Below are 27,986 nucleotides of genomic sequence, written 5' to 3'. Positions count from 1 at the left end.
CAGTTTTATGCTGTATTTTTCCATTCTCTCTTTATTGAGCCCTTTTTCTTTTTTTCAATTTTTGTTTTATTGATTTTTAGAGAGAGAGGCATGGGCATAGAGAAACATCGATTTGTTGTTCCACTTATACATTTATTGGTTGATTCTTGTATGTCTCCTACAGGGATCAAACATGCAACCTTGGTGTATCAGGATGACGCTCTAACCAACTGAGCTATCCGGCCGGGGAGGCCCCTTTCAATTATGATTCTGCTCATCTATGTCACTGTCATGTCTCTGATTCCTTTTGTGGTATCCAGGAGAACCACTTCCCAAAGATGTGAAGAGATGGAATCTGAGCCCCATGGTGGAAGTGGCAACCAGCGAGCCAGTTCATGAGGCAAAGGATGGCTGCAACGGAGTCCTCAGGCAAGGCCATCCCCAAGCAAGGACTCCACGCAGAGACAGAAATCAGCCCTTCACAACAGCCTTGACCTTGTTGCTTCCCGCCAGTGCTTCAGGCGGTTTTGCTACCAGGAGGTAGCTGGCCCCCATGAAGCTTTTAACACACTCTGGAAACTGTTGTCAGTGGCTGTGGCCTAAGACACACTCAAAGAGCAAATCCTGGAGCTGCTGGTTTTGGAGCAGTTTCTCACAATCTTGCCCAAGGAGATCCAGACCTGGGTGAAGCAGTGTCCAGAAAATGATGAGGAAGCCGTGGCTCTGACTGAGGATGTACAGAGTACCTGGGCAACAGGTGAGAAAAGGGAGTCAGAACCTTTTCTGTGGTTTTGATTATATGAAGTTGGGGTGAGGAGCACAGGAATCTAGTTACTGGAGAGGTGCTTAGTTGAGAAATGCACACTAGTACTCTGCCACCCACCAAAGTAGTAGCTAGCTTGAGTAGTCCTATGCCCTTAGTCTATGGGAAGAATTTCACATTTGCTGAAATAACTTACACATTCATATATTCAGTGAATGTCTAGAGTCCTTAATTAAAGTGGTAAAAATACTCAGAATAGTTCTCCAAAAGAAGGTTAGGGAAAGGACAACTATCCTTCACTAAGGAATTCAGGAAATTTAATCTAATCTCTCTTGCTAGAAGGTTCCTTGAAGGCACAATGCCATGGGTGGTACACCAGACAAAGTTGTATTAGAGTTGGTACTTGTTGCCTGGATTAACTGGTCAGTAAAGGACAGTGACAAATTTCATAAAATATCCTCATGTGGAGGTAGGGACTGGGCCTGAGATCGGATTAGTGTAACAATCTTGTAAATTTGGGGAGAAAAAAAGTGTAAAAGGCTCAGTGGGAGAAAAAGTAAAAGTAGGGCCTTGGTTGTGGGAGATTTGGCGGAAAACAGCATCTGAAATCCGGGTCAGAAGTCTGGGAGAGGCATAGAGTAAGGGCGGAGTATGGATCAGAGGAATGCCATAGCCTAAGTGGGTCCGTGGCCTAAGCAGGAAGCAGCTCACTGGGTGCTGAGTTTGCGTGGCTGGAACAGAAGGGCTTGTGTTTCCCTGTGAGAAGGTGGGATATAAATGAAACTTTGTAGTTTTGACATAATTTGGAGAGGGAAGAGCAGGGTGGTGGTAATGCATTAGGTAAGAAATCAAAGAAGTTAATTGAAAATCCATGTGATTGGGACTATTAATGATAATTAGAATGGAGTGGAGAAGGGCGAGCAGTAGCACATTTATGAAGTTTGAGTTTGGAGAGGTGAACTACATGGAGCGGGAAACCCTATATACTAATAACCATCCTGGTCCCAGTTCCTCTTGGTGATGATCTCTCCCTTGCTGTTTCCCACCATTTCAGAAACAAACTCTTTTTTGTTGGTGTTAATCCTAACCCGAGGATATTTTTCCATTGTGTTTTAGAGAGAGTGGAAGGGAAGGGGGGAGAAATATCGATGTGAGAGAGACACATCTATTGGTTGCCTTCTGCATACATCCTGACCGGTGCTGGGGATCCAACTTGCAACCCAGGTACATGCTCTTGACCAGAAATTGAACCCATAACCCTTTGGTGCACAGGCTGACGCTGTAACCACTGAGCAATAACAGCTGGGGCCAGAACCTAACTCTTAATAGGAATGAAAACAGTACAGGAATGTAAGGGTTAAAACAGCTATCTGAAACCTAGCATGGCAGTGAAGTGGAGGAGAGCAAGTGGAGGTGAGAAGTGACAGGATGATACCATTTCTCAAGACCCAGTTGTCTCTCAGTACCTCTCAAGCACTTTAAGGACAAGGTATAAAGTTGGGATTTAAAGAATGAAGATGGCTACAAAAGAAAAAACTTGATTTTTAAGTACCAATGATATGCCAGATATTGGGGATTTTACAGTGAACAAGATAGACATGGCCCCTGGCCTGCTGACTCCTGCATTCCATGGGGAAAACAGACAATATGCAAGTGAATAAAGATACTTTCAGATATGCGCTTGAAGGAATGAGCAAGGTGATCTGATAGAGAATGACCTGGGGGAGACAGGTAGTGGGGCAATGTCCTCCAAGGGGACAGCTGAGCTAAGACGTGAGGGAGGAAGAGCTGGTTGTGCCAAGAGCTGAAAGGAGAGCACTGCAGCCCCAGGGCACAGCACACTCCAAGAGCCTTGGGTGGGGGAGGGCTTTGCACATTTGAAAAAGAAGGGAGGGTTTGTGACTAGAGCTTCAGGATTAAGAAGAGTGGTATGAGAGAAAGTGAGAGAGAAAGGGAGGGGCCACGTCATGCGGGGCCTTTCAGGCTGTGAAGAGGAGTTTGGGTTTTATTCTGTGTGCAATAGAAAGCCACTAAAGAGTGTTATCAGGGATGGATGTGATCTTTCATTTTTAAAAGATCTACTGGATTCTGTGTTGAGGCAAATGGATTAGAGGGTCCAGCAGCAGAGAGGATGAAGGGTAGACAGTTAAGCTGCGATGACAGTAGTCCAGTCCAGACAGGATAGTGTCCTTGAACAGGCTGGAGAGTACAGAGATAGAATGAGGACCCATGTAAAGATCTTTTGAAGGCGGAAGGGTCTGCACTTGATCATGTGTGGATTTGGGGGGAGAGGAAACGGCAGTAGTGTTGAGATCACAGGAGCTTTCTAAAGTATACCACCTTTAGCACTTTTGGTGGCAGGCTCTATACAAGGTGCTTTCATATAAATGATCTTAATCATCTAAGACCAAATCCTATCCTTTTTTTTTTTTCTTTTTCTTTTTCTTACAGTGGCCCTGAGAATATTTCTGTTCTGCTTCCATGTCACATCCTTTTCTAATGCGACTTTTAGGGGTTGTAAAGTCCAGCATAGGCAGCGATGTGTAATGACAGATGATGGGGCCTGCTCTCAGGTCCTGGATCCTGGGAAGGACTTAAAAGTGCTCCTCCAGGAGACAGCCCCTTTGTGGGCAGCCAAAGAATCCCTGAAATACCATCTGAAACAGGGAGTTCATCTAGAGGAACAGACTTTGAAGGGGTCACAGAGCTCACAGTGAAGACCACCTAGGAACAGTCAGAAGGTAAGCAGAAGCCTGCACCCTCACCTGAGGTGGGGCAGGAACAATCATCTATGGGAAGTGCAGGTCTGAGCTTGACTTTGCCCCTGGGTTCCAGATTAAATGCCTTTGAAATATACCTAAAAAACAAGACTTCAAATTAGTTGATGTTTGTAAAAGCACATTAACAGGGTGGAAATCCTTTGCATGTTAGCCAAATTCTCTTTAATTACAATTTAATTCTATTATTTTGGAATTAGTTGTATTATGGTGAGCATGTCTACCATGACCCTTCTGCATGGCAGTTCCTCATGTACTTAAAGACATTAAATAAATCCCCTGCCCCATCCAGCTTAATTTCCTTCAGAAGCTCTATTTTTTTTGTCTCAATTTTTTTAGAAAAAAATTTCAAGAAAATTTTTCTTAATTTAGGTGAAATTCACATAACATAAAATTAGCCATTTTCAAGTGAACAATTCAGTGGCATTGAATACATTACAAATGTTATCCAGCCCTGGCCAGTGTGGCTTAGTGGTCAGAGTGTTGGCCTGCATACCGGCGGGTTGTGAGTTCACTTCCAGGTCAAGGGCACATACCTGGGTTGCAGGTCCCATCCCTGCCCCCAGTCAGGGTGCATGAGGGAAGCAGCCAATCGATGTGTCCCTGTCACATCGATGTTTCTCTCTCCTCTCGCCCTCTCCTCTCCTTCCACTCTCTCTAAAATCACTCCTGGATGAGGATAAAAACACAGTCATACAGTCACTACGTCTCTCGTTCCAAACATTTTATTCCCCTAAAGGGAAACGCTGGAACCATTAGGCAGTTGCTGTTCATTCTCTCTCTCTGGATTTGCCTGTTCTGGATGAATCTGTAATAGAAATGGAATCCTGTAATATGTGACGTTTTGTGTCTGGCCTCTTCATTTAGCATGTTTCCAGCATGTATCACTACTTCATTCCTTTCTAGGGCTGACTAATGTTCCATTGCATGGACAGATCAAGGCTCTATATTTATCAGTCTCTTACCATGAAGCACTTTGGCTCCATACATTTCTAGATAGCCCACTGCTGCTTTTTCTGCTCAATTGAAAGCTGCCATTGCAGGTTGTTAAATAAGTTTTAAAAGCTAGCTCATCTTTATATAACTCAAATCCTGGAGGAAAACATGGTGTCTTCATGCTGTTTAAATTGGCAAGCTTCTGTTGATGAAATGGATAATTGTTTAAGAGGTTTATTTGCTTTTGTATTTTTTTTTTTTTTAAATCCTCACCTGATGATATTTTTTCCATTGCTTTTCAGAGAGAGTGGGGGGGGGGAGAGAGAGAGAGAGAGAAAAAAAAACATCGATGTGACAGAGACACATCAACTGGTTGCCTCCTGCACGCCTCGGGATTAGAGCCTGCAACCCAGGTATGTGCCCTTGGCTGGAATCGAACCCAGGACCCTTCAGTCCAAGGGCCAGTGCTCTAGCCAATGAATCAAACTGGCTAGGGTGCTTTTGTATTTTTTAAATGATGCAAGTACTCTATCAATATGTTTTTAAACTTTGCCATTTAGCATTTTATTTCCTTTTAATCTCTGGGAACATCTATGTTCTCTGGTGTGTGATTTCTGAGGCTTTGGGATCTGAATAAAGAGGGGCAAGCGCTCACTGTGTTCCAGGTCTGTTCCCTTTACTCACCGTGTCCACAGGCCATTCAGATCCCAAGTGTTGTAACCTCCCCAAGGTCACAGACCTCTGAATGTCCTTTGAAGGTGCATTAGTAAGTCATCAAAATGAACCATTTTCTTTGTAGAATTCCTGAAGGTGGGATCTGGGAAAGAATATATTATCTTGGTCTGGAAAAAATAAAAATGAAAGGCTTGAGTTACTGTGGTATTTTTTGTTTGTTTGTTAATTCTCACCTGAGGGTATTTTTCCATTGATTTTTAGAGAGAGTCAAAGGGACGGGGGCGGGGGGGGGGGGGGGCGCAAGAGAGAAACGTCGATATTAAAATGACACATCGACTGGCTTCCTCTGGCATGCACCCTGACCAGGCAGGGGATCAAACCCGCAACCCAGGTATGTACTCTTGACCAGGAATCAAACCCACAACCCTTTGGTGCATGGGCAGACGCTCTAACCACTGACCCACACCACCAGGGTGAGTTTCTGTGGTATTTTTAAGAGTATTTGGGTATCTCTAGTATTTGGCTATGAGATACTGCCCACCACCACCATTATTGTCTTAACATTTTTCTTTCTATAACGTATACATATTTCTTTGGAATGAAAGAAAAAAAACTTTAAAAAAACAAAGAAAGCTATTATGGGAAGAAGAATGTAGTAAAATGAACTCCTCTAAACATCGTGAGGCCACTGGCTATGAAAGTCTTCCTCAGACTTGTGCATTGGACTCATCTGGGGGGGGGGGCTGTTAAAACACTGCCAGGCATCACTTCTGGACTTTCGGGTTCAGTAGATCTGAGGTGGGGCCTGGAATACGCATCTGTGACAGGTTCCCACGTGCTGCTGATGCGCTGGCCCAGGGACGCCACTCAAACCCCTGCTCTGTGTCTGCCATGTGGAAGCTGCCCTCTCATAGTGGATGTTTCTCCCCCAGCCTGGCTTACTGCACAGGCTGCCGGGAACCATCTCCAGAAGGGTCTTCAAGACCAGGAGACAGGTGCTGTTCTCTGTAGCACGGAGACCCAGGTGAGCTGCGGTTGGTTTTTCTCTCTTGAAGTTCCCATTTCACTTTGTACTGACTCACTCTAGAAGTCATTCTTTCCCAGAGATGTTAGACAGACTTTTATGTGGTCCATCGGGCTTGGCCTGGGTTTTCTTATTGTCTACTCCGGCGTCATCACATGGCTGCTTACCTACCCCAATCCTGCCCTCAGAGGCCTAACCTCCCTTGCCTTGCTTTGCTTCCAACCTGATGACTGTCGTCCTGTCTCTGCCCCACCCCAGGCTAGAGCACTGCTATTTCATCAGTAGCAGCAGACCCCAGTGTCGTTACAAGGGCCAGTCATGTGTGAGGAGAGAACTGTATCCCTCCATCAGAAGGACGGATGCACCTTGGACCTGTATAGAAGGCCCTCTACAGGGGTGTTAAACAGAAGAAGGACAGGAACGTATTCCTAGGTGAGGATCTGCATTCCCTCTAGGTCCAGCGTGGATGTGTTCAGTTGTACAGAGAGAAAAAGCCCGAAAGAACCTGAAAAGGAAGGAAACAGAGGCAGTGGGGAGTATGTTAGGTAAAGAAGGAAAATACTGAGAGTAGGCAAGAGACATACAGAAAGGAAGATACGGAGAAAGAGAGACCAGAGAGAGAAACAGAGAAAGGAAGACACAGGGAAGGACACAAACAGACGCTGAAAGAAAAGGAAAGCAAGGGAGAGGTCTCACGACAGGGATGGACAGCATGTGTGAAGTGAACAAGAATAAGGGAGGGGGCATGAGACGGAAAGCAGTGGGGACAGAGAATGTGGGGGTCCATGGCAAGAGGGGGAGAAGAGACAGAGTAAAAGAAACACAGCAGGGGACAGTAGTGAGGCACAGACTGTGGAGTGAACAGGTGAGAGATGAATGAACATGTGCTCACACACAGCTGTGATGTCCTGAGTGGTAGGGGAAATTAACAAAATAACCCAACTGTGACAGTCCACTTCTATGTGCAGGCTCTTCAAGAGGCACCAAGAGCCCTTTGTCAGTCTCAGGACTGATCACTTCATTCCTCAAATCAGCTCTGCCTCATCCAGGCTGCTCCACTACATAGAAGCCTCCCTGACCAGCAGATTCAGAGACAGATACTCTGCAGCCGGCTTTGGCCTTGATACCTCCTCCATTTATATATATATATATATATTTCAGAGAGAGGAAAGGAAAGGGAGAGAGAGAGAGATAGAAACATCAATGATGAGTCATTGATCGAGCCCACGATCCCGGCATGTGCCCTGACCGGGAATCGAACCCTGATCGCCTGGTTCCTAGGTCAATGCTCAACCGCTGAGCCACGCCCAGCTGGGCCTCCATGTTTCTTTATATGCAGGGTTTTCCCTTAATGGTCTGAATGTCATCTCTGGGTTGAATCAGAGAAAACACAGGGACCCCACATATTCACTGCTGCAGAGTGAAGAAAAGTTTCTGAGTTCCACAAGTGGGACTGGAGTCAAAGCCCATGAAACACTAGCAAAGGGGGAAGAAGAAAAATAAAGGGCAATGCAAAACAGCTGGACTTGGCAGATGGGAAAGTGGCAGGCACACTCTTGACCATGATGAAACCAGGACTTTCCTGTCTGTTAACAGTGAGCTGTGGTTTTACAAGAAATTCCAAGTGTATCAGCAGAGTAGTCAACTATTTGAGAAGTTGCTGAGATTGTCTATGAACATTTCCACCGGGCTCTGGAGCAGTGTCAAACATAGCTCAGAAGCCTCCTGGCCAGTCACTATCAATTCAGGCAAGGCCAAGCCCCCAGCCCTGTGCCTCTCAGGCGGAGATGAAACCTCTGTTGGCCTCACAGGGATCCCCTAGTTCTCCTAGGAGCTTAGCAAACAGGGCTATTTAAGACCAAAGGGCCAAGCCAAGGCCAATGGAAGCAGAAAGAGATGGGATATGAGGACACAAAAGACTCCTGCAATTCAAAAAATGGACAGCAAGCAGTCAGTCCTGGACATTGGGAGTCCTGCCTCAGAGACACTTGGATGAGGGCCTTTCTGTACATGTGCCTTGGTACTAATTATCTAAACAAACACTTCCCCACAACGGGCCTTGTCCTTCCAGCTATAAACTGAAGATGGTTCCTGTTCCCTCGCTGGTGGGAGTATGCGGGGATAAAACCTATAGCGGAACCCAACATAAAGCCATTCATTTGGCTAGGTGAAGGTTATATATGGGGAAAAGTGGTACCTAAAACCTTATGTTATCTGGGTAGTCCAGGGGATTTTGTTTTGAGTTGTGAAATTGGAAGGCCAAAGCCAGGTATGTTACTGTCACCAAAGTAATGAACTGTCTGAGTAGGTGTGATATCTAGATTTTTGTCAACAGAACATAAAAGAATGAAAGTGATGTTGGCCTGGGGAATGAATACTATTCTCTGTGAATGTATGAAAAGCTTTAGCCAAGGTTCTTATCTTGCTCAGCATGAGAGAATCCACACAGGAGAGAAGCCTCACAAGTGCAGTGAATGTGGGAAGGGCTTCAGTGAGCACTCTAACCTCATTGCCCACCTGACGACTCACACAGGGGAGAGACCATACCATTGTGGGAGATGTGGGAAAACCTTCAACCAGAGCTCCAGCCTCACTCTCCACCAGAGGACCCACACTGGGAACAAGCCTTATCAGTACAGTGTCTATGGGAAGAGATTCAACAACAGTTCCCAGTTTAGTGCTCTCCAGTGAGTCCACACAGTAGAGAGCCCGTACAAGTGTGCCCAGTGTGGGAAAAGCTTCAACAACTCCCACTTTAGTGCCCATCAGAAAACCCACACTGGGAAAAAGCCATACAAGTGTTTTCAGTGTGAGAAAAGCTTCACTAAGAACTCACCCCTCATCCACTATTGGTATACACATAAAAGTGATACATCACTGGAAGGAAGAGATGTGCTGAGTTTGTAGAAAATCTGACTCATCAACTCCTTAGGTCAACATGTGTCTCTTATTATTATTATTTTTAATCCTCACCTGAGTATATTTTTTCCATTGCTTTTCAGAGAAATTGGAAGAATGAGAGCAAGAGAGAGAGAGATCAATTGGTTGCTTCTCACATGTGCCCTGATGTGGACGAGGGATGGAGCCTGCAACCGAGGTATGTGCCCTTGTCCAGAATCAAACACAGGACCCTTCAGTCCATGGGCCACCGCTCTAACCACTGAGCAAAACCAGCTAGGGTGAACATGTGTTTTTTCGTTGAGTTTCTTTTTTAATATATCTTTATTGATTTCAGAGAGTGGAAGGGAGAGGGAGAGATAGAAACATCAATGATAAGAGAGTCACTGATCAGGCACCTCCTGCACACACCCTCCTGGGGATGAGCCCGGAATCCAGGCATGTGCCCCGACTGGGAATCGAACCACAATCACCTGGACTATAGGTTGATGCTTAACCGCTGAACCATGCTGGCCCCGCCAACATGTGTTTCTTAGAACTTTCTTCTTCTGTGGAGAGTTCTATTAGCCAATCCCTGGCTTAGAAATAAACTTGACAACTGGATCTCAAGAACCATGTCCAGGCATAGCAGTTAGCCTAAGAATGCAGAGCCCTCTTTCTATTTTTGCTTAGAACTTCACAGTCCTGTCTCACTGTGGATTTCCATTTTTCTTTGAAGGGAAGAAGGCTATAAAACCCATAATTCCTGCCTGGAAACTAGGGTATCCTTGTTTTGAACAAAGAATATGTGGTTAGGGGCCTGAGAACTGTTTCTGGGCCACATCAGGGAAGAAATCCTACCCCTTCCTGGGGGAGCACATCTAGAATTTTAACAGCCTAGATCTATTCTAGACCTGTAACTGATCTCTAGGCACCTAGTGTTATATACTACCGTGACCTTCAGGGCCGATCACTATTCTGCAATGCATCCATGAACAAAGGAAAGAAAGTTTAGGTTAGGCCATTACATAATACTAAATCTAAACGAACTAATTTACGCTTAGAGTAAGTGTAATATCTAGGTTAATTTTGTAAGATTTCTCATCTTACCATCACCCCAATCCAGTTCTTGGTTTCCTTTCTCATAGAGTTTAAACAAGTTTATAAGCATTACTATTTGTGATGAAAATAACGACATTTCTCCACTTCCTTTGTCTGTGGTTGTAATTTTCTGTTAGAAACTTCACATTCATGTGACTGCCTCCAGGGTCCTGAAGAGAATCGAAGTGTAGAAACTGCTTCAGGGCAGTAGGACATGCAGAAAGGGAATAGGGGCAAGAAATAGGGAGAGGAGGAAAAGAATCTGATGGGAAGGGTTTGAGGTCACAGTGAAGGGAGATCATAGGCATAAGGAAAGTGTAGGAACTGCAGGAGGCTGTGACTGCAGGTGAAAGGCAAAGTAAGTGTGATGAGCACTAGGAACCAAAATTACAACATACTGATCCAGAACAAGGCATAGATATTTCAGCTTCTGTGAAACCTCCATAGATAAAATGTGGTAAAAGATAGGTATGGTATACAGTTCTTGGCCCTTATAAGCAAGATGTTAGTACCTTGGCTGAGCTATGTTGAAAAGCAAGTGAGCCTGGGGAAGGGGCAGCAGCCAGGTGGAGGGGGTGATGGGGGGGGGGGGGAAGGAGGACATCTATGATACTTTCAATAATAAAGATAAATTTTTTAAAAAAGAAAACTAAGTATATGGTCTCTGAGTTTTTTTGAGGAACTCAATATGAGCAAAGAAGAATACATTGTACCTTAAAGACAAAAAAACTCACTGATCTAAATTTTGGGGGAAAAGAAGCAGTAACCGCAGTACAGAAGAATATACTTGTTTCCTTAGTTTGAGCCTTTCTGGGACCACCCCACATTTCCCTGCATACAGTGTCCTTAAGCATACTCCTTATGACAAGCTATGCAGGCAAGTTCCCAGAGTCACATACTTACATACTCTGCGCAGAGGCAAAAATTAACATCTTTCAAAATCCTGGGCAAAAGCAAAGAGTTGGGCTTGAATGTGACCTGTTTTGGTCAGCCTGACTTCATTGGTGATTCTTGGAGGGAAAGGATACAGCCTGTGGGATGAGTGAGTGTGGGCTTTGGATATGAGCTTGAAGAACTTAGATTTGATAAATGAGCAGAGCTAGTGAAAGTCAATGAAAATGCTAAGGAAGTGGAGATACTCAATGAGGCCTCAGTATTAGGGTTCTCCCACTCATGGGTTTGCAGTGGCCAGGGAAAACATGCAAGTGTTGACCTCCTTGCAGTTTTAGGTTGCCTCTACCCTCCAAATTGCTTTATTCTTTTTTAAAATATATCCTTTTTTTACTGATTTCAGAGAGAGGAAGGGAAAGGGAGAGAGAGATGGAAACATCAATGACGAGAGTCATTGATCGGCTGCCTCCTGCATGCCCCCCGCTGGGGATTGAGCCCACAACCTGGGCATGTGCCCTGACTGGGAATCAAACCTTGATCTCCTGGATCATAGGTCAATGCTCAACTGCTGAGCAACACCCAGCCAGGCCAAATTGCTTTATTCTTGAGTCTGCTGGGCAGAAAAAGGAACAAGGTACAAGAGCTCATAGCCCTTGCCTGTGAGCTATTCTGGATGGTCTGGCGTAGACAGGTAAGAATTGGAGAACGTTTATTTAAGAAACACTTGAATGTCTATAGTGTACCAAGTATTGTAGTAGGAGCTAGATATAAAGCAGTGAACAAAGACACTATCTTCTAGAACCATCCTCACTGTACCCCCAGAAATACCAGTGCCACCCTAGCCAGTTTGGCTCAGTGGTTAGAGAGTCAACCTGCAGACTGAAGTGTCCCGGGTTCGAATATGGCCAAGGGCACATCAGTTGCAGGCTCCATCCGATCCCCAGCCCGGTTGGGGCGAATGCCAGAGACAACCAATTGATGTGTGTCTCTCTCTCACATCGATGTTTCTCTCTTTTTTCTCCTTCCACTCTCTCTGAAAAGAAAAAAAAATATATATATATATATATAAAATCTCCATCCTTGGGTAAGGATTAGAAAAAAAAAAATACAAGTGCCATTCAGGCAGCACCACCTAGCCACCAACCCCTCAAGATCTGAATGCCAGCTCTGCAGGGCCTCTCTTCCAAGCTTCCAAGTTCTGATAAACACAAACTTTTTCTTGTATTTTTCCAGCCCCATGTGTAGTAGGTGCTTCCTATAGTTATGATCTCTGTTACCTTACTGTCTATGTATCATTGCCTAACACTACCTGATATTGCACCACCTGAGAATGAATTTGAAATAGGCTGCACAAAAGGCAACATCCCCAAGTCTATAGAGTTCTTTAGTAGTGCACCATTACCCTCTTGGTTTGGTTCAACCCTTCAGATATTCATTAAAAAGCTACGTTTTCCCCCTCTAAATGAACTACTAGGGGTCTTCATAAGGTTTCTTTACCTCCCTCCCTCATTGAAACATTTTAAAACTAATTGATCAAATTTTTCAGTTGACACAGTCCTTTTTTTCAATGATTCCCAACCACTTCCCATAGACAGGATCAGATATTCTCACTATAATCCAGAGAAATGTAGGGCAAAGCCTATTGTCACCCTTTTCACACATCTATTGTGGTTCCTCAGCCAAAGCAAGAGCTGGGCTCCTGAAATCCTCTTACTCCACTTTTCTTTGCTCTTGTCCCTTCTTCTATGCCTCTCCTGTAAGGGAATTATCTTACCAATCAGTCTAATAACAGCTCAGGACTTCTGGAATCCTGAACTAGAGTGCCCATTTCATTGCTCACTTCGTCATGGTTGAATCCTTGAGTTCACTGTTACCAGCTCCAGCCTCCTTGCAGTCTAGTTGCTCATCCTGGCTTGACCTCTGGGTAGAAATAAGAGAAAGACTGAGCATTCTTTATTTGTGGAAAACATAGGACACTACCAAGAAACCTCATCAGTCCCTGTGGTAGGGTAGTTAGCGTGAAAAATTCTGAAGTTGTGGCTGCCGCACTCTGCAGGAAGCTGTGCTCCTGAAGCTGCTTAGACATTCCTCATTCACTTGGCCATTCTAGCAGCACCTATGGACTTTTTAATAAATTTGGGATTACTGAGAATTGCAACTTAAGTCCGGATTTCCTGGTAGCCCCAATTTATACCTGGTATCATGGGTTAAGTGACTTGCACAGTGACTAGAGTAAAAAACCAGGATTTTTAAAAAACTGATTTGGGAGAAAGGGGGAGAGAGGGAGGGAGAGAGACATTGATTTGTTGTTCCATTTATTTATGCATTCACTGGTTGATGCTTGTATGTGCCCTGACCAGGGATTGAACCCGCAACCTTGGAGTATGGAGACAACACTAACCACCTGAGCTACCTGGCCAGGGCAGAACTGGATTTTAACAAGGGTCAAATAAATTTGAAATCCTTTACTTACTTGTCTCTTACTCTCAACAATCCTTTTTGGCTAACAATTTATGTGAAACCTCAGAGCAGAGACCTTACACTGTGTGTTACTACTACCAGGGCAGTCTTGTTATGACATATATTTATAGGATTAATGTCTATCATCCCCTAGTAAGGTTCTTGGAGAGCAGGGGATTTGATTTGCTCACTGCTGAATCACAGGATCTCAAATAGTGTCCAGTGCTAAATATCTGGCAAGTGAATGAGTGGGTGAAAAAATACAAGACTGGGGTCATGAGACCTGACTGACAGTGTATCAAATACTTAAGCATTATAAAGAATACCAAAGAAGACTAAGAGTGGTCTATGGATGAGATGTTTCTGAGACTCTCTAGTCAATTTTACCACTTTCACTCTAGGGCAGGGTTGCTTAAACTGGGCACTAATGACATTTGGGGCTGGACAGTTCTTTGTTGGGAGTGGGTGACTGGGGGTGTGTCCTGTGCATGCTGAATATTTAGCTGCATCCCTGGCCTCCACCCACTAGATGTCATTAGCACCCCCAGTGGTGACAACACAATTGACTCCAGACATTGCCAAAGGTCTTCAAGGGGCAAAACTGCCCCTAGTTGAGAACCGCTTGTCTAGGGATGTATCACTAGATCAGGCTGGTACAATAGTCTTCTATCTGTCCACCTGGTCTTCCTACAGAGCAGATATGGACTTCTTGACTTTCTACAAATCTAGTCCAATTGTATACCTACTCTGCTCAAAAGCCTCCAAGACCTTTTATTGTCACTGAAATAAGCCAAGATCTCAAGCTTGCCAGGCTCACCCTGACATGTAAGCCTCAACCTATCCCTCAGTCTCATTGCCCATTACCCTATACACATCCTACAATCCAGCACAGGTGAATTGGTCCCAGGTCCTGGAACAAGCTCTGTGCTTTCCAGCCTTAGTGTCTTTTCCCACTAAACTTTTCATGCCTAGAATACTCTCCCCAAGGCTGGGTTCATTCTTTCCATTTACATTGAACACAAAAGGCTGCTAGTCTCCATCCCTCCCAACCAGGGAAGAAGAAATAAGGAATGTAGAAATAAGGAAAAATCTTAAGTTCTCAAGGACAGCACCATCAAAGGAAGCAATAAAACCACAGGATGAGGACTGCTAACTGCACCACCTTCTTGAAGCCTCCTAATGCTTTTAACTCCTCAGCCCTGTGGGTAATTCTCAGGGCGCCTTATCTCATGCCACTTAATACCAGAATTTGTTTCTGGTGGGTTTATATATTCAACCAGTTTGGGGGCTCTCTGAGGGTAAGGGGCATTCCTGAATTCTCTTTGTGTTCCCACTACTCAGCATAAGGCACATAAGGACACAATAGGGCCTTAGTGAATGAGTATTTTACTAGCGTAAACTTCAAGGGCAAGAGGCTCTGAGCTTTTCAACGGAGTTGTCACGTGGCACCTGAACTGCAGGGCCCTGATGGGAACCAGGGCTGACATGCCAGGCTATCTGGCTACCCGAGAGGGGGGAAGGAGGTGCCAGCGCAACTCCACTCCTGGTCACTAGAGGAGTAGTGCTGAGTAGAGGTCCAAGCCACAGCCTTAAGAGGCGGCCCCCGACAGTAAAAGCCATTTCCGTATTTCGGGCCAGGCCATCTTTTCCAAACCCGAAGATCAGAATCTGCCGCAGGGCAAGCCAGGGCTTCCAGAAAACCAGACGCATGCGCAATGCTGAAGTCCAAAAAGACATGCAGGTCACAGAAGCACTATGGTAAAGAGCTGCCTTCGCCACCTGTTACCACCTTCCTCTAATCGAAAGCACTCCTCATCAATGAGGGGAAAGCATCCACGAAGTGTCACTAGCTGAGACCAAAACAGCTGCAGAGAACCAGAAGCCCTAGGTCTGGGTGTTTGTTAATATCTCCTACTGGTTTCTTGCTGTTCTGCTTGCAATACGCTTCCACTTCTGTTACTTGCATGGGTCCTCATACCATTCCTAGTTGGGCTCACACTGAGCTACAGATGCAATAATAATGAAATAAATGTAATGCTTCTGTGCTTGTCATAGTTCTAAACACGTACATACTAACTTATGCTCACAAGTCTTATTACCTTTTTCAATATTACTATTTTCATCTTCCCAACAAGGAACCTGAGACAAAATTTAAGTGTCTAATGTTAAAAGTGGGACTGCCTGGCTGGGCGTGGCTCAGCAGATGAGCATCAACCTAGGATCCAGGACATCGCGCGCAGTTTGATTCCTGCCCAGGTTGCAGGCCCAATCTCCAGTCAGGGGCGTGCAGGAGGCAGCCAATCAATGCCAAGTCTGTCATCATTGATGTTTCTATCTCTCTCTCTCCCTCTCCCTTCCTCTTTCTGAAATCAATAAAGATATATATAAAAAAAGTTGGGTTAAAACTTGTTTCTAACCCAATGTTTTATCCTGTTAACTTACTAATATTGCATAGGTACCGCAAAACATTCTCACTATCTAAAAATAAAGTCTCATCATCTCTAACCTCAAAATTACACTCCCTCTCAGAGGAAATTATTAGTAGCATATAGATCTTTCTGGACCTTAATCTGTAACTTTGCCCATTTACTATATCTTCCAAGTTTTTGTTTCAATATACTGACATCTTTTAAAAACTGCTGCATTTGGACATGTACTGCAACATTCAATCTTCAATCATTTCCCTTTTGATATGACACTTTCCTTAACTTTCATGTGTGTTATTCTAGATTGCGGTATTCTGGATATATATTCAAGAGGGAGCTAATGGATTGGGGTGTGCAGTGTGAAAGAACAGTGGAAATTTCTACATGGTATTTCTGCCTTTATTCTGTCCCCCCTCAATCCTCAATCATTTCTGAAGGCTCTTCTTGCACAATGAAGGCGAGTAGTCCATCAGGATATAAATGGAGGGAGGTGAAATGTGAAATAGACTGATGCACCTCCTCAGGCTATGTAGTCCATCTTTGATTAAGCATAACACTGAGCAATTTAATCTAAGCACACCCATATGCATTATCTACTTTGATCCTTGCATCATACACGCCAGGTGGTGAAACAGAGTATTAGAGAGATCCAATGACTACCACAGTACAAGAAAATGCTCAAGTGTCATGAACTTTCTAGGGTATCTTGTCTCCCTATTCAGAGGGTAATGTAACTAGATGGCTACAGTGACAGGAAAGATTAGCAGAGTCTGACTGTGAAAAGAAGCAGGGGTGGTACAGTGCTTTTCAGTAGCCCTAGTCATGTGTCTCAGCCACCTAGAAACTTTTTCTTTTTAAAAAATATATCTTTATTGATTTCAGGGAAAGGGAGGGAGAGAAAGATAGAAACATCAATGATGAGAGAGTCATCGATTGGCTGCTTCCTGCACACCCCCTACTGGAGATCGAGCCCGCAACTTGGGCATGTGCCCTGACCAGGAATCGAACCTCGATCTCCCAGATCATAGGTCGATGTTCAACCACTGAGCCACGCCAGCCGGGCTAGAAACTTCTTCAGTACACCTTTAAGGTCTTTGCTCCTGAGACTAGATGAGAGTGTGGAGCATAAGCTGAAGAATAAGAACAGGATAAGGAACCCTGGCCAGGTGGCTCAGTTGGTTGGAGCATCATATCTCTCTCTCTCTCTCTCTCTCTCTCTCTCTCTCTCTCTCTCACACACACACACACACACACACACACACACACACACACACACACACAGGTTTCGGGTTGATTCCTGGTCAGAGCAAATACCTAGGTTGTGGGTTTGATCCCTGGTCCGGTGTGTAAGGGAGGCAACTGATCTCTCTCTCTCTCTCTCACCTGGATATTTCTCTCTAAAATCAATTAAAAAAATCCTTGAGCGAGGATTAAAAAACACACACAAACAAACAGATAAGGAACTTCATCTGATTAAGACAGTAGCTCTTCTTAGGCTAGATTTAGTCAAAGGTGACTGTGCTAAAGAGTAGTCCACCACCACCACCTGGAAATTCAGGTTCCAAAGTCTTTGCTTCTCTCTGTCTTTAGCTGTACAGTTCCTTGGCTAGCTTTGCCAATATAGCCACAGGTGACAAGGGTCAAGTCCACGGAGACCAGGAAGAAGATGACTGTGGCCACTAAGACCTTGAACTTTTTGAAACAGGCCAGGTTATGCTGCAGAAAAACACAGCACCAATGTCTCAGTGGTTAAACACAAAAGTTTATTCCTCATTCCCACAAAGCATCTGGGGACTCTCCAGGACAGCTGTCCTGCCATGTGGGTTATGCAGCATTCCAGACTGGTTTGATCTCGTGGTTCCTATCTATATGTGCTTCCATGATTGAGGCAAGAAAGGAAAGCACTACAGAGTCTTGCCACCAACAAATAAATGCTTGAGCTCAGAAGTGAGGCTTCTGCTCACAACCCACTGAACAAAATGACCTGAAGACCCTGTCGAACTGCAAGGAGCAGAAAAGCATTAACCATTCTCTTTTTTACTGTTCACTGTAAAACAAACTGCATGAGGTTATGCATTTTTTTTCTCTTTTGTTCTACTATATCCTTGGTCTACAACAGTCTGCCTGGGCACATAATAGGTCCTCATCAAATTAAGTGAATGAACAGTGCTAGGAAGAAATCCACATGTATCTCTGGAGAAAAGACAGAATCCCAGTAGTCTAAGGCTAAGGCTGTTAGGTAAGAGCTATGCAGACTAGAAATTCAGAGCTGGCCTTGATTAAAAAATAATACTTGGTATAGTTCATCTTGGGGAACAAAATAAACTCCCACTGAGAGTGCCAGACCATTAGCTCAGGTGATTTACACAGAAAAGCACTGAAGCCACAGACCAAACCCAGCCAGTATAACCTTTACTACCAGGGCTCAGCTCCTGAAAGGAACTGCAAGAGCCACAAATGCACCCTGCCTGGGTAGCTCAGTTTGTTAGAGTGTCATCCCAATATGCCAAGGTTGTGGGTTTGATCCCTGGTCAGGGCACATACAAGAAATCAACCAATGAATGCATAAATAAGTGGAACAAATAGATCTCTCTCTCTCCCAAATCAATTAAAAAAAAAGAAAAAGAGCCACAAATACATCTGCTCCTTTAATGTAATCAGTCCACCCAACATATCGCTGGGGAGCAGGGAAAAGGGGGAAAAAACGCACACTGAATGAGCATCTACTGTTGGCCAGGCTGGTAGGTACCTATTTTTCATCAACCCCCATAATCCCCAGATAAACCCTGAGGTGAGTATTTCCTCTATTTCATTGAGAAAACAGACTTCAGAGTGTTTCAGTAACAAATCAAGAAACAGGAATGTTTTATAAGCTAAAAATAGATATAATACAATGTCATCTAGGCTAGCTCTGCAGAGATAATCCTGCCTTCAGGCCTGACTGATGAAGCTAAGCGACAGCCAACAGACCCCCAAGCTATGGGGTCTTGAACAGAACAAGTCCCTGAATATGTGAGCCCTAACTTCTTCGTTTATGAAATAACACATTTGAAAGAGATCATTTAGCCCTTTTCCTGATACTACCTAAAAGCTCTAACAAGAACAAATGTGAGTCAAAGGTAAAGGTACATAAAGGATGAGTTATTTAAAAACCCACAGCAGAGCCATGGCTGGGTAGCTTGGTTGGTTAGAGCGTTATCCTCATATACCAAGGTTTTGGGTTTGATCCCCAGTCACGGCACATGCAAGAATAAACCAATGAATTCATGACTAAGTGGAAAAATAAGCCCATGTTTCTCTCTACCTTTCTCTAAAATCAATGAAAAGGAAAAGAAAACCCACACAGCCTACAGAGATGTTCAGCAGTCTATCAAGCTCTCCCAAAGCTACTGCTAAATGCTGCGCTAGAGAAAAGATACTGGTAGACCATGCCTCTTTAATTTAAGTTTACAGTGTAAGACAACCAACATGGATGTGGATTTGCCCACTTTTGCCCACCACTCAGCATCAGTCCTCAAACATTTTTTTGGAAACCTGGTCTCATGCTGACTGAATTCCCAGATCACCATGCCCAATGAACCACAGAATCCTGTCTGCATCACACAGTCCAACTCCCAAATAGAACTCTCCTTGTTCTCAAAAACAAACGGCAAATTAATAAGCAAAAACCCTGAGAAGTTCACCCTAAACTCCAATTAATTTTCCTTTAGGCCTCAGGAAAATGCTAATTTTTATGACTGTTTTATCCTATTGACTTTGTGAGGGAAGGAAACAAGGATACAGTTTACTTTGTTATTGAACAGAATTCTTCTTTACATCTAATACACATTCCATGACTAAAAATTCCAACCTGTTTTTATACGATTAGAAATGTTTTCCTTTCTCAAACACCACCAATGAGTGGCATATTATTAATGACCTGGTAGATTCCCTAGTGGTTAACTAAGTATGATTTCATCACAGAAAAATTGTGCTAATAGGATTCAAAAGCTAAAGTAGCTAAAGAGCTCAAGACGGAACTCACATGATGTCCAATGACAAGAGAGGAAGAAAATCCAATTTGGTCTTGGGAAACTTTACATTAGAATTCATTTCTACCCTATGAGACTATTGAAACTGATTATCCTACCACCCTGAAATAATGGTATCCAATAAAACAAGGATGTTATTGTTTTTGTTACAAAAGACTATGCTACAAATGTATGTATCAAGTGTTTAAGAGTGGCTGAGGAGTTAGTTCAATGCACAACCAACAATATTTACCTCTGTGACCACAGACGACTGATTGATTCATGGCTTCATCTGCTATTTGAAGCTGAATTTGTCATACTGCCAGGCACAATCCCAAAATAGACTTTTCCCTCATTCAGAATGTTCTTTGAACACCTTTTTTGCTAAGAAACTCCCTGAAGGTTGTAAGTATAAAGAGTAAATAATACGACTACTAACATGTCTGCTGCAGAGTCCAACTTGATTCCTTTCTGTGAAAGTTTATATCTCCTAATTTTCTAGTGATAAAAATTTTTTCTTTCTTCATAAATTTGCATTCTTTCATAAACTTTCGAGTCAAGCTCCATTTGGTAAAATTCTTCAGACAGAGGACACTGAACAAGCTTCTTTTCACCAATGGAATTTCTACTAAGAAGGTTTGACTGCCTGCTGAAGTTTCTCATGCATATGCTACAGGTGGGTTCTCCGGTGTTTAATAAGGTGGGAGTTCTGACTGAACTTTTTCCCACATTCGTAACATGTAAAGGGCTTCTCTCCAGTGTGAGTTCTTTGGTGTGTGTGGAGATTTGAAGTTTGACCGAAGCTCTTCCCACACCATGAGCATTTATATGGTTTTAATCCTTGGTGTGATGTGAAGTGCTTATTAAGATCTGAACTCCATCTAAACCTCTTATCACACTGTGGGCATTTATATGGTTTCTCTTCAGTGTGAATTCTTTGGTGCTTAATAAGGTCAGAGCTAACTCTGAAGCTTTTCCCACATTCCTGGCATTTAAAAGACTTCTCTCCTGCACGCTCTTTGTTGTGACGATCCATAAGTTTCAGCAGCTCTTGTCTCCAGACTGAAAGGTTCACTCTTTCCTTCACTGAAAAATCTTGGTGCCATTTCCCCATCCTGTGCATATCACCATGATTTTCTTTGACTGTTGGTTTCTGGGGAACTTTCACTCTGTCCATTTTTGAAACTATGTCTCCTGGTGTTTGCATTTCTAAGTCAGAAAGGCATATTGACTGATGATTTTCAAAGTCATTTTTGAGCTTTAACCCTGTTGGGATAAACATAAAAATCAACCAACTCTATGGCAGAGAAAGAAAATCTCAAGAATAGAGACAAAAACTCAATGATCACTCAATTTTATAATATAGATAAGTAGAATCTTAAAATGTTAAGTCCTTGCAAAGGTTCCTAGTAAGGCACATTTTGCCTCTTCCCATGGTTTATTTACCTGTAGGCAGCTCTCTAGGACTGTCCTTGAACTCCATGGATTCTTGAACCCATGGCTCTTTCCCTTGCTCTAGACAGGTCACTTTAGGTTTGGGGTGCACAAATATGGCTGTGAAATGGAAAAACTGAGGTCAAAGACTGCTACTTAACAGTGTTCATTAGTAACAGACTATTTCAGGAACAACAAAAAACACTTTTACAGTTTATTACCCCAAATGGTTAAATGGATAGACTGTCATATCAGGTATCAGGTTTATACTAACCTGTATTTTTGAGTGGATATGCAAAGTGGAGACTAAGAAATAAACCTAGCTTGATCAATCAAAAGGACATATGGCGTGGGAATCTTGTGCATATTCGCCCTCTTCTGCCACTAATAATACCCCAGACTTGACCAAGTTGGAATAAAACTTGCAGGGAATACAAGCTGGTTCTATTAACTCTTTAGGACTCACCCTGAATAAGATCTGGTCTAGCAGAGCCAATGTGAAGGCCAGTGGGTTGGGAATCATATGCATAAGTGATGGCTGTCATAATTATACTAACTTTTTATTTAGCAGCTGAGCACCAGACACTAGATTGGTAAGTATTTCTACCACTCTTAGCTAACTGGCTCACATCCTGTTTAATGAAACAGAGCAGAATCACTGAGTGGACTTCTGTAACTATAAATTACAAATATGGGACATATTCATCCTTCAGTCTCTTAATATGTGTATCGAGTCGCCATGGTATGTCAGACACTTTCTATGAACCAGGGATATGGTGATGCAGAAGCCAAAGTTCCCTGATCTCAAAGAACTTATCTTCTAGTGGGAGAGTGAGATAATCAAACATCAATAATCAAATGAAATGTCAGGAAGTGATAAATGTTTTAAAAGAAACTAAAGCAGGGTAAGAGAGCATTTAGGATTCTACTTCTGTGAAGCCATTTGAGATAGGCTGTGTGGAAGGCCTCTTTGAGAAAGTGATATTTGAGCAGATCTACAAGTGAGAGTTTTACTGTGTGGCAGAAAAGTGTGCCAGGTAGAGGGAAGCAGAAAGAAATGAGCATGACAAGTTCAAAACACAGCAATGAACCCAGCTGGTGTGGCTCAGTGGCTGAGCATCGACCCATGAATCAAGAGATCACTGGTTCGATTTCCCATCTGGCCATATGCCCCCATTTTGGGCTCGATCCCCAATAGGGGGCGTGCAGAAGGCAGCCAATTGGTGATGTTTCTCTCTCATTGATGTTTCCATCCCTCTATCCCTCTCCCTTCCTCTCTCTCCAAAAGTCAATACAAACATATTTTTTAAAAAACACAAAGCAGTAAGACTAGTGTGGCTAAAGAGAACTGAATAAGGGCACCAGTGGCAGGAGTTGAGGGCAAGAAGTTTAAGAGGCCAGATTTAGAGGGTCCTGGAAGCCTTGGTAAGGAGGTTTGATTTTATTCTGAATGGATGAGAAGTCATCATAAGGTTTTGAAACAGGAAAATGTAATAATCTGATCAGGTTTTAAAGACTATGGCTGCTGCATGGAAAACAAACTATGGGAGGGCAAGGCTGATGGCAGGAAGATCCAGTTAAAAAATTACTAAGGTAGACCTGGTTAGAGATGGCTTAGACCCGGATGTTAACAGCACAGGAGGATGAGACATGGTTGGACTCAGACAATATTATAAATGTGGAATCAAAAGGATTAGTGATGCATTAATAGTGGAATATAATGGGAAGATCAGAGTAAACAATGACTGTATTGTTCTTGCTCTGAGCAACTGGGTGAATGAAGGTGCCCTTTACTGAGTACAGAAAGATATGAGAAGAGCATGTTTGTGGGGGAAGAGGGAAAAGAGATCAAGAATTCTATGCAGGATAAGGAATGTGTACTTGAAAAAAGCTCCCAAGTGATATGCATTCACTTTTTTCCTGCCTATACCATTGAGTTGAGAACCAACCAGCTACTACAACACTCTCTCACAAGAGTGCATTCCCAGTAAGCTGAAAATATGACAAGATTACTCAACTTCTACACAAAGGGAAGGGAGAACCTTTACCTAGAGAGATGACAGTCTCATAATTTTCTTGCATTACATCATTGTAGAGGGCCTTCTGACTGGGATCCAGTAACTCCCATTCTTCCTGGGAAAAATACACAGCCACTTCTTCAAACGTCAACAAGCTCTAAAGAAGAGAATGGGCCTCAGCTCAGTACCTGCCACTCCAGAAGCAGCCCTAACATCCAGCCCATGAGCTGTATGGTAGGCTGAAGGCATTAACAACACGTTTTTTGTTTTGTTTTTAATTTCTTTTTGATTGATTTGAGACAGAGAGAGAGAGAGAGGGAGAGAAGGGGGGAGAGAGAAAGAGAAGGGGAGAGAGAGAAACATCGATTTGTTGTTCCATTTATTTATGCATTCACTGATATTTATGCATTCACTGACTGTTTCTTGTATGGGCCCTAACCAGGGAATCTAACTTGCAACCTTGGCATATTGGGACGACACTCTAACTAACTGAGCAACCCCACCAGGGTACAGTACATTTTTTTTTTTTAAAGTGAGTAGGCAGAAAGGAAGGAGATCAGCAAATAGCTTGGGAGGTGTCCAGTTCCCCGGGGAGAACGTCTGGGCTAACATGCCTCTGAGCACCTGTTGGGCAGCGTGGGTCATGGGCAGCAGGGAAAGGCAGCCCTAAACAGCTCAAAAGCACAGCTCACCTGGGACTCAGGCAAGATGAGTTCAGGTGCTACTATCCAGTCTTTGACATTTGTCTGCTCAGGAAAGTCTACGATCTGGTGAGCAGGCACAGCTATGGGTGGAAAAGAGCCATCAGAAATTTCTCTCACTTCTATGTACATCCTGAGCTCTATTCTACAGTAAAGAACATCTTGACTCAGTAGTTGGGAAACCTTTACAAGTGTGTGCGGTACCTGTAAGCGGCCTAATCATTGTTAATAAGAACCAAGTATCTATTAACCCCCAGAACAGGTTGCCCAGTTTTCATGAGCGAAATTATTAAAACAAAAACCCTTATTTTCCTCTGATGACATAGTTCTGAATTAAGAAAAATTTAATGGATTTGAAAATGAAATATGGACTCCAGTGTACAGTAGATGTACTGTTTATCATTTTTTTCCTGATACACAACTGTATTCACATACCACCATTGACAGCCCATTTGTGATCCCAATTCCTTCTGTGTTTTCAGGATGGGTGGCCCAATCCTCTCCACTTTTCTAAGTGTTCATGATGTTATTACCAGGGTCCTCTGGTTTGGATGTATCTGTACCTTAGGCCAATCCCTACCTTCACCACAGCTGGTATATTCTAAGGCCATTAGTGGGGGCTGAGGTAATCCTACTTGCTAACATGGCTGCATATGCACATCCACAGAGCTGGGAACCCAGAAAATGCTCACAATGTTCTGACCAGACAAATTACTATCAGAGCTCCCAACAGAAAGATATTATCATGAAGCTCCTTACCCCTCTCACACACAGGCTCAGTTTCTTTATGAGTATTCCTGCTCAGCTGTTGTTGTAGATCCTGATATTCATTCCAAAATTCTTCACCCTGGGACCTGCCCACTGGCTGGGATTCTGCTGACTTCAGTTTGAAGCCTGGGGTCTCTGCTGTTTCTCCCAAGAGCACTGCCTCCTTTCCCAGCACATGGACTACAACTTAGAAATAATTCCCATCTTTGTTACCAGAACTTACTTTTAGGCTTGACGGCTGGTAGTAGAGCAGGGGTGGGGAACATCTGGCCCGTGAGCCGCATAAAGTCACTTGGTCTGGCTCTGCCAAGGCAACCACAGGCGGGACTTGAAATTCAATAAATCTAGGAACTTCTTCATAGCTAATTTTTAAGCTGATAATTTTGTATTGCCCGTGAATGATGTTATAAATATCCAAATCGCCCTTGGCAGAAAAAAGGTTCCCCACCCCTGTGGTAGAGGGAGGAGAAAGCATAGAGTCCAGATTGCAGGAAGTATGAGACACTAAATGACAAAAAGACTTAAAGAGATAATGAATGGGCCACCAATTTTCCACAAAGAACTATCAACAAAATCTGGGAAATTTAGTATAAAAGGAAAAAAGATGTGGCTACTGCCAGCCCTCCAACACTGCAACCCCGATGCCTCTGCTTGCAGCCCAGCTCAGACCGCTAGCAGGGTTGTGCAGGCCACCTATTCTCATGCCATCTTCAGAGTGTCTTTCTCTTCGCTTAGATCCCTGCTGCAGTGATTTCTTGTCTTATACTTTTCTCAAAAGATTAAAAAATTTGCTGTAGCTGGTTTGGCTCAGTGATTAGAGCATCGGCCTGAGGACTGAAGGATCCCGGTTCAATTCCGGCCAAGGGCAGGTACCTCATGCCTCAGGTGCAGATTCGATCCCTAGTTTTGGTCGGGGGCATGCGAGGCAACCAAATGGATGTGCCTTGTTTACGTCAATGTTTCTCTCTGTGTCTCCCTTCTACTCTCTCTGAAAAGCAACAGAAAAAGTATCTGTGGGTGACGATATAGTAAAAAAAAAAAAAATGATTAGAAAACTTAACTCCTCTCAACCAGATTTTCTCCATGACCAGGGAAGGTTTTACAGAGAATGGATATAATGGAGAAGAAAGGGAGAAGAATGATTCTGGCTCCAACCTCCCTCAGATGATTTTGACACCAAACGTATGTCCCGTTTTATTTTGTTGTTTTTATTAACCCTCACCCAATGATATTTTTCCCATTGATTCTAGAGAGTGGGAGGGAGAAGGGGAGAGAGAGGAGAGAAACATCAATGTGCAAGAGCCACATCAGTTGGTGCTTCCCTCGCACTATGACTGGGGCGGGGAACTTGCAACCCAGGAACGTGCCCTTGACCGGATATTGAACCCAAGACCCTTCGGTACTTGGGCTGATGCTCTAACCACTGATCCACGCCGGTCAGAGCCTGTCCTGTATTCTCGACAGTAGGCCTGAAGCCAGTGGATGTGGTGCCATCTGCCCAAGGGCATACCGTGGATTCCCACTCACTAACAGAGCCAAGGACCAACCACTACGGGAGGGCAGTGGAGGCTCTTGACTGTGGTATGGAGGGACACTCTCCCTCACCATCTTTTTTCTCTCAGCCATTCCGCTGGGGGATTTCCAAACATTTGTTTCCCGTTTTTCTTTCTACTCTACTATCTTCTCTCTTTTGTTCTCTAAGTGTACTCCATTTCTTCTTCTGTCCCTTACTCTCCACCTCCTTGTTGCCCTTTGTTTCTAAGAACTTAAGACCCATCTCATAGGTCAAGCCAAACTAGGCTTATTACCCTCAATATACCCTGCTCTAACAGGGGGAAAAACCAACTCTTTCTGTAAGGCCACAGAAGTCTCTGCCAGGGTCTCTGAAATCTGTGGAACGAGTATTGCTATGTCTATGGTCTCTGGTCCTGCCTTAAATGACCCAAAGGAACAATAGGTCACAGGCCTAACTCATCTTATTTCTCAATTAAATGCCCTGGCACCCCATATATCCACCTTCATACTATTTCATTGTTATGTATCAGGAATTTTTCTTCTCACCCCATTTCTCCTTTGAGCATATTCACTCTGCAAGTGGTCTACCAAGGCCACAGCTTCCTCAATGCTCTATAGATGGTGCTTCTTTATCTGGGATTCAGCATCCCTGTGCAGAATGGTCAGACACTGCTCTAGCACCAGGAGATCCAAGATCTGCTCTTTTAAGTAAACCTCTGGCCTCAGTATAATTCTTGAAGTTGGCCAACAGCCTCACAGAGCCCACCTGCCTTCGTGACAGTGGGAGCTCTGGAAGTGCTCTCCAGTTCAGACTGTCTGTTTGTGCAGTATATTTCTTATTCTGGGTGGAGCTCTGTCACAGGTCCCTTGATCTCCCACAGAGCCCTGACCTAAGGATTCTAATACTCAGACATCTTCAGACCTACCTTCATCATTATGCTCTGGAACAGTTGCTCCTGTGTTGGGAACACCACCAGTACCACCTCTGACAACTGAGGCCCAATCTGGTCTGGAATAAAATCAATAAAACGATCTTCTTCCTAAGGCACTGAGAGCAGAAAAAAAGTGCAAATCAATAAGAAAGTCATGCCTGGCCGGCCGTGGCTCAGCGTCGACCTAGGATCCAGGCGATCAGGGTTCGATTCCCGATCAGGGCACAAGCCCGGGTTGCGGGCTCCGTTTCCAGTCGAGGGCGTGCAGGAGGCAGCCGATCGATGACTCTCTTATCATGGATGTTTCTATCTCTCTCTCTCCCTCTCCTTTCCTCCCTCTGAAATCAATAAAGATATATTTTTTAAAAAAATAAGAAAGTCACATGAACATTACTACTTGCTACTTATTCTGAGAGAAAAATGAAAACATCCTGCCTTGCCTTCCCTTTAAAGTCAACTGCTAGGCAGGTGCTCTGTTCTCTCCTTTTCTTTGTATTACTCAGTTGATCTATATAGCACAGCTCAGTAAAGACAAATGTCAATTGATGACTTTGCCTTTACAAGAAAATAAATCAGGGAAGGCTGGTGGGTGAGGAAATTGGCACCCACTGGCTCCAAAGAGTTTGAGGATTATCCAAAGAGTTCACTGATGTGCTTCCTATCTCATCTCCCCATGTCAAAGATTAGAAACATCTGAGC

General features: G+C 43.7%; 1 protein-coding gene across 8 annotated transcripts in view; it reads right to left on the bottom strand.

The window, feature by feature from the left end:
• Positions 1 to 13: 13 nt before the first annotated feature.
• LOC308554180 (zinc finger protein 75A-like) overlaps positions 14 to 27,986 on the bottom strand; it is a 44,660-nt gene continuing 16,687 nt past the window's right edge. For 4 of the 8 annotated variants that reach the window (XM_081131101.1, XM_081131100.1, XM_081131099.1 and 1 more), the window contains 9 exons: positions 27,282 to 27,403; positions 25,064 to 25,143; positions 24,064 to 24,155; positions 23,402 to 23,528; positions 21,366 to 21,473; positions 20,173 to 21,185; positions 12,864 to 12,943; positions 3,508 to 5,297; positions 14 to 725 (listed from right to left, as the gene is read on the bottom strand). In XM_081131101.1, the coding sequence (XP_080987227.1) occupies positions 20,590 to 21,185; positions 21,366 to 21,473; positions 23,402 to 23,528; positions 24,064 to 24,155; positions 25,064 to 25,124 (984 nt within the window). In that variant the 5' untranslated portion in view covers positions 25,125 to 25,143; positions 27,282 to 27,403 and the 3' untranslated portion in view covers positions 14 to 725; positions 3,508 to 5,297; positions 12,864 to 12,943; positions 20,173 to 20,589. Of the gene's footprint in view, positions 726 to 3,507; positions 5,298 to 12,797; positions 12,944 to 20,172; positions 21,186 to 21,365; positions 21,474 to 23,401; positions 23,529 to 24,063; positions 24,156 to 25,063; positions 25,144 to 27,281; positions 27,404 to 27,986 lie in introns of all 8 variants that reach the window. The other 4 variants (XM_081131102.1, XM_081131103.1, XM_081131105.1 and 1 more) reach the window with 4 other exon arrangements.

Source organism: Miniopterus schreibersii, assembly GCF_964146895.1.
Source record: "Miniopterus schreibersii genome assembly, chromosome: 3".
In the NCBI taxonomy this organism is placed as follows: domain Eukaryota; kingdom Metazoa; phylum Chordata; class Mammalia; order Chiroptera; family Miniopteridae; genus Miniopterus; species Miniopterus schreibersii.
The sequence above is the reverse complement of the archived record's forward strand: the minus strand, read 5'-3'. Positions and strand labels throughout refer to the sequence as shown.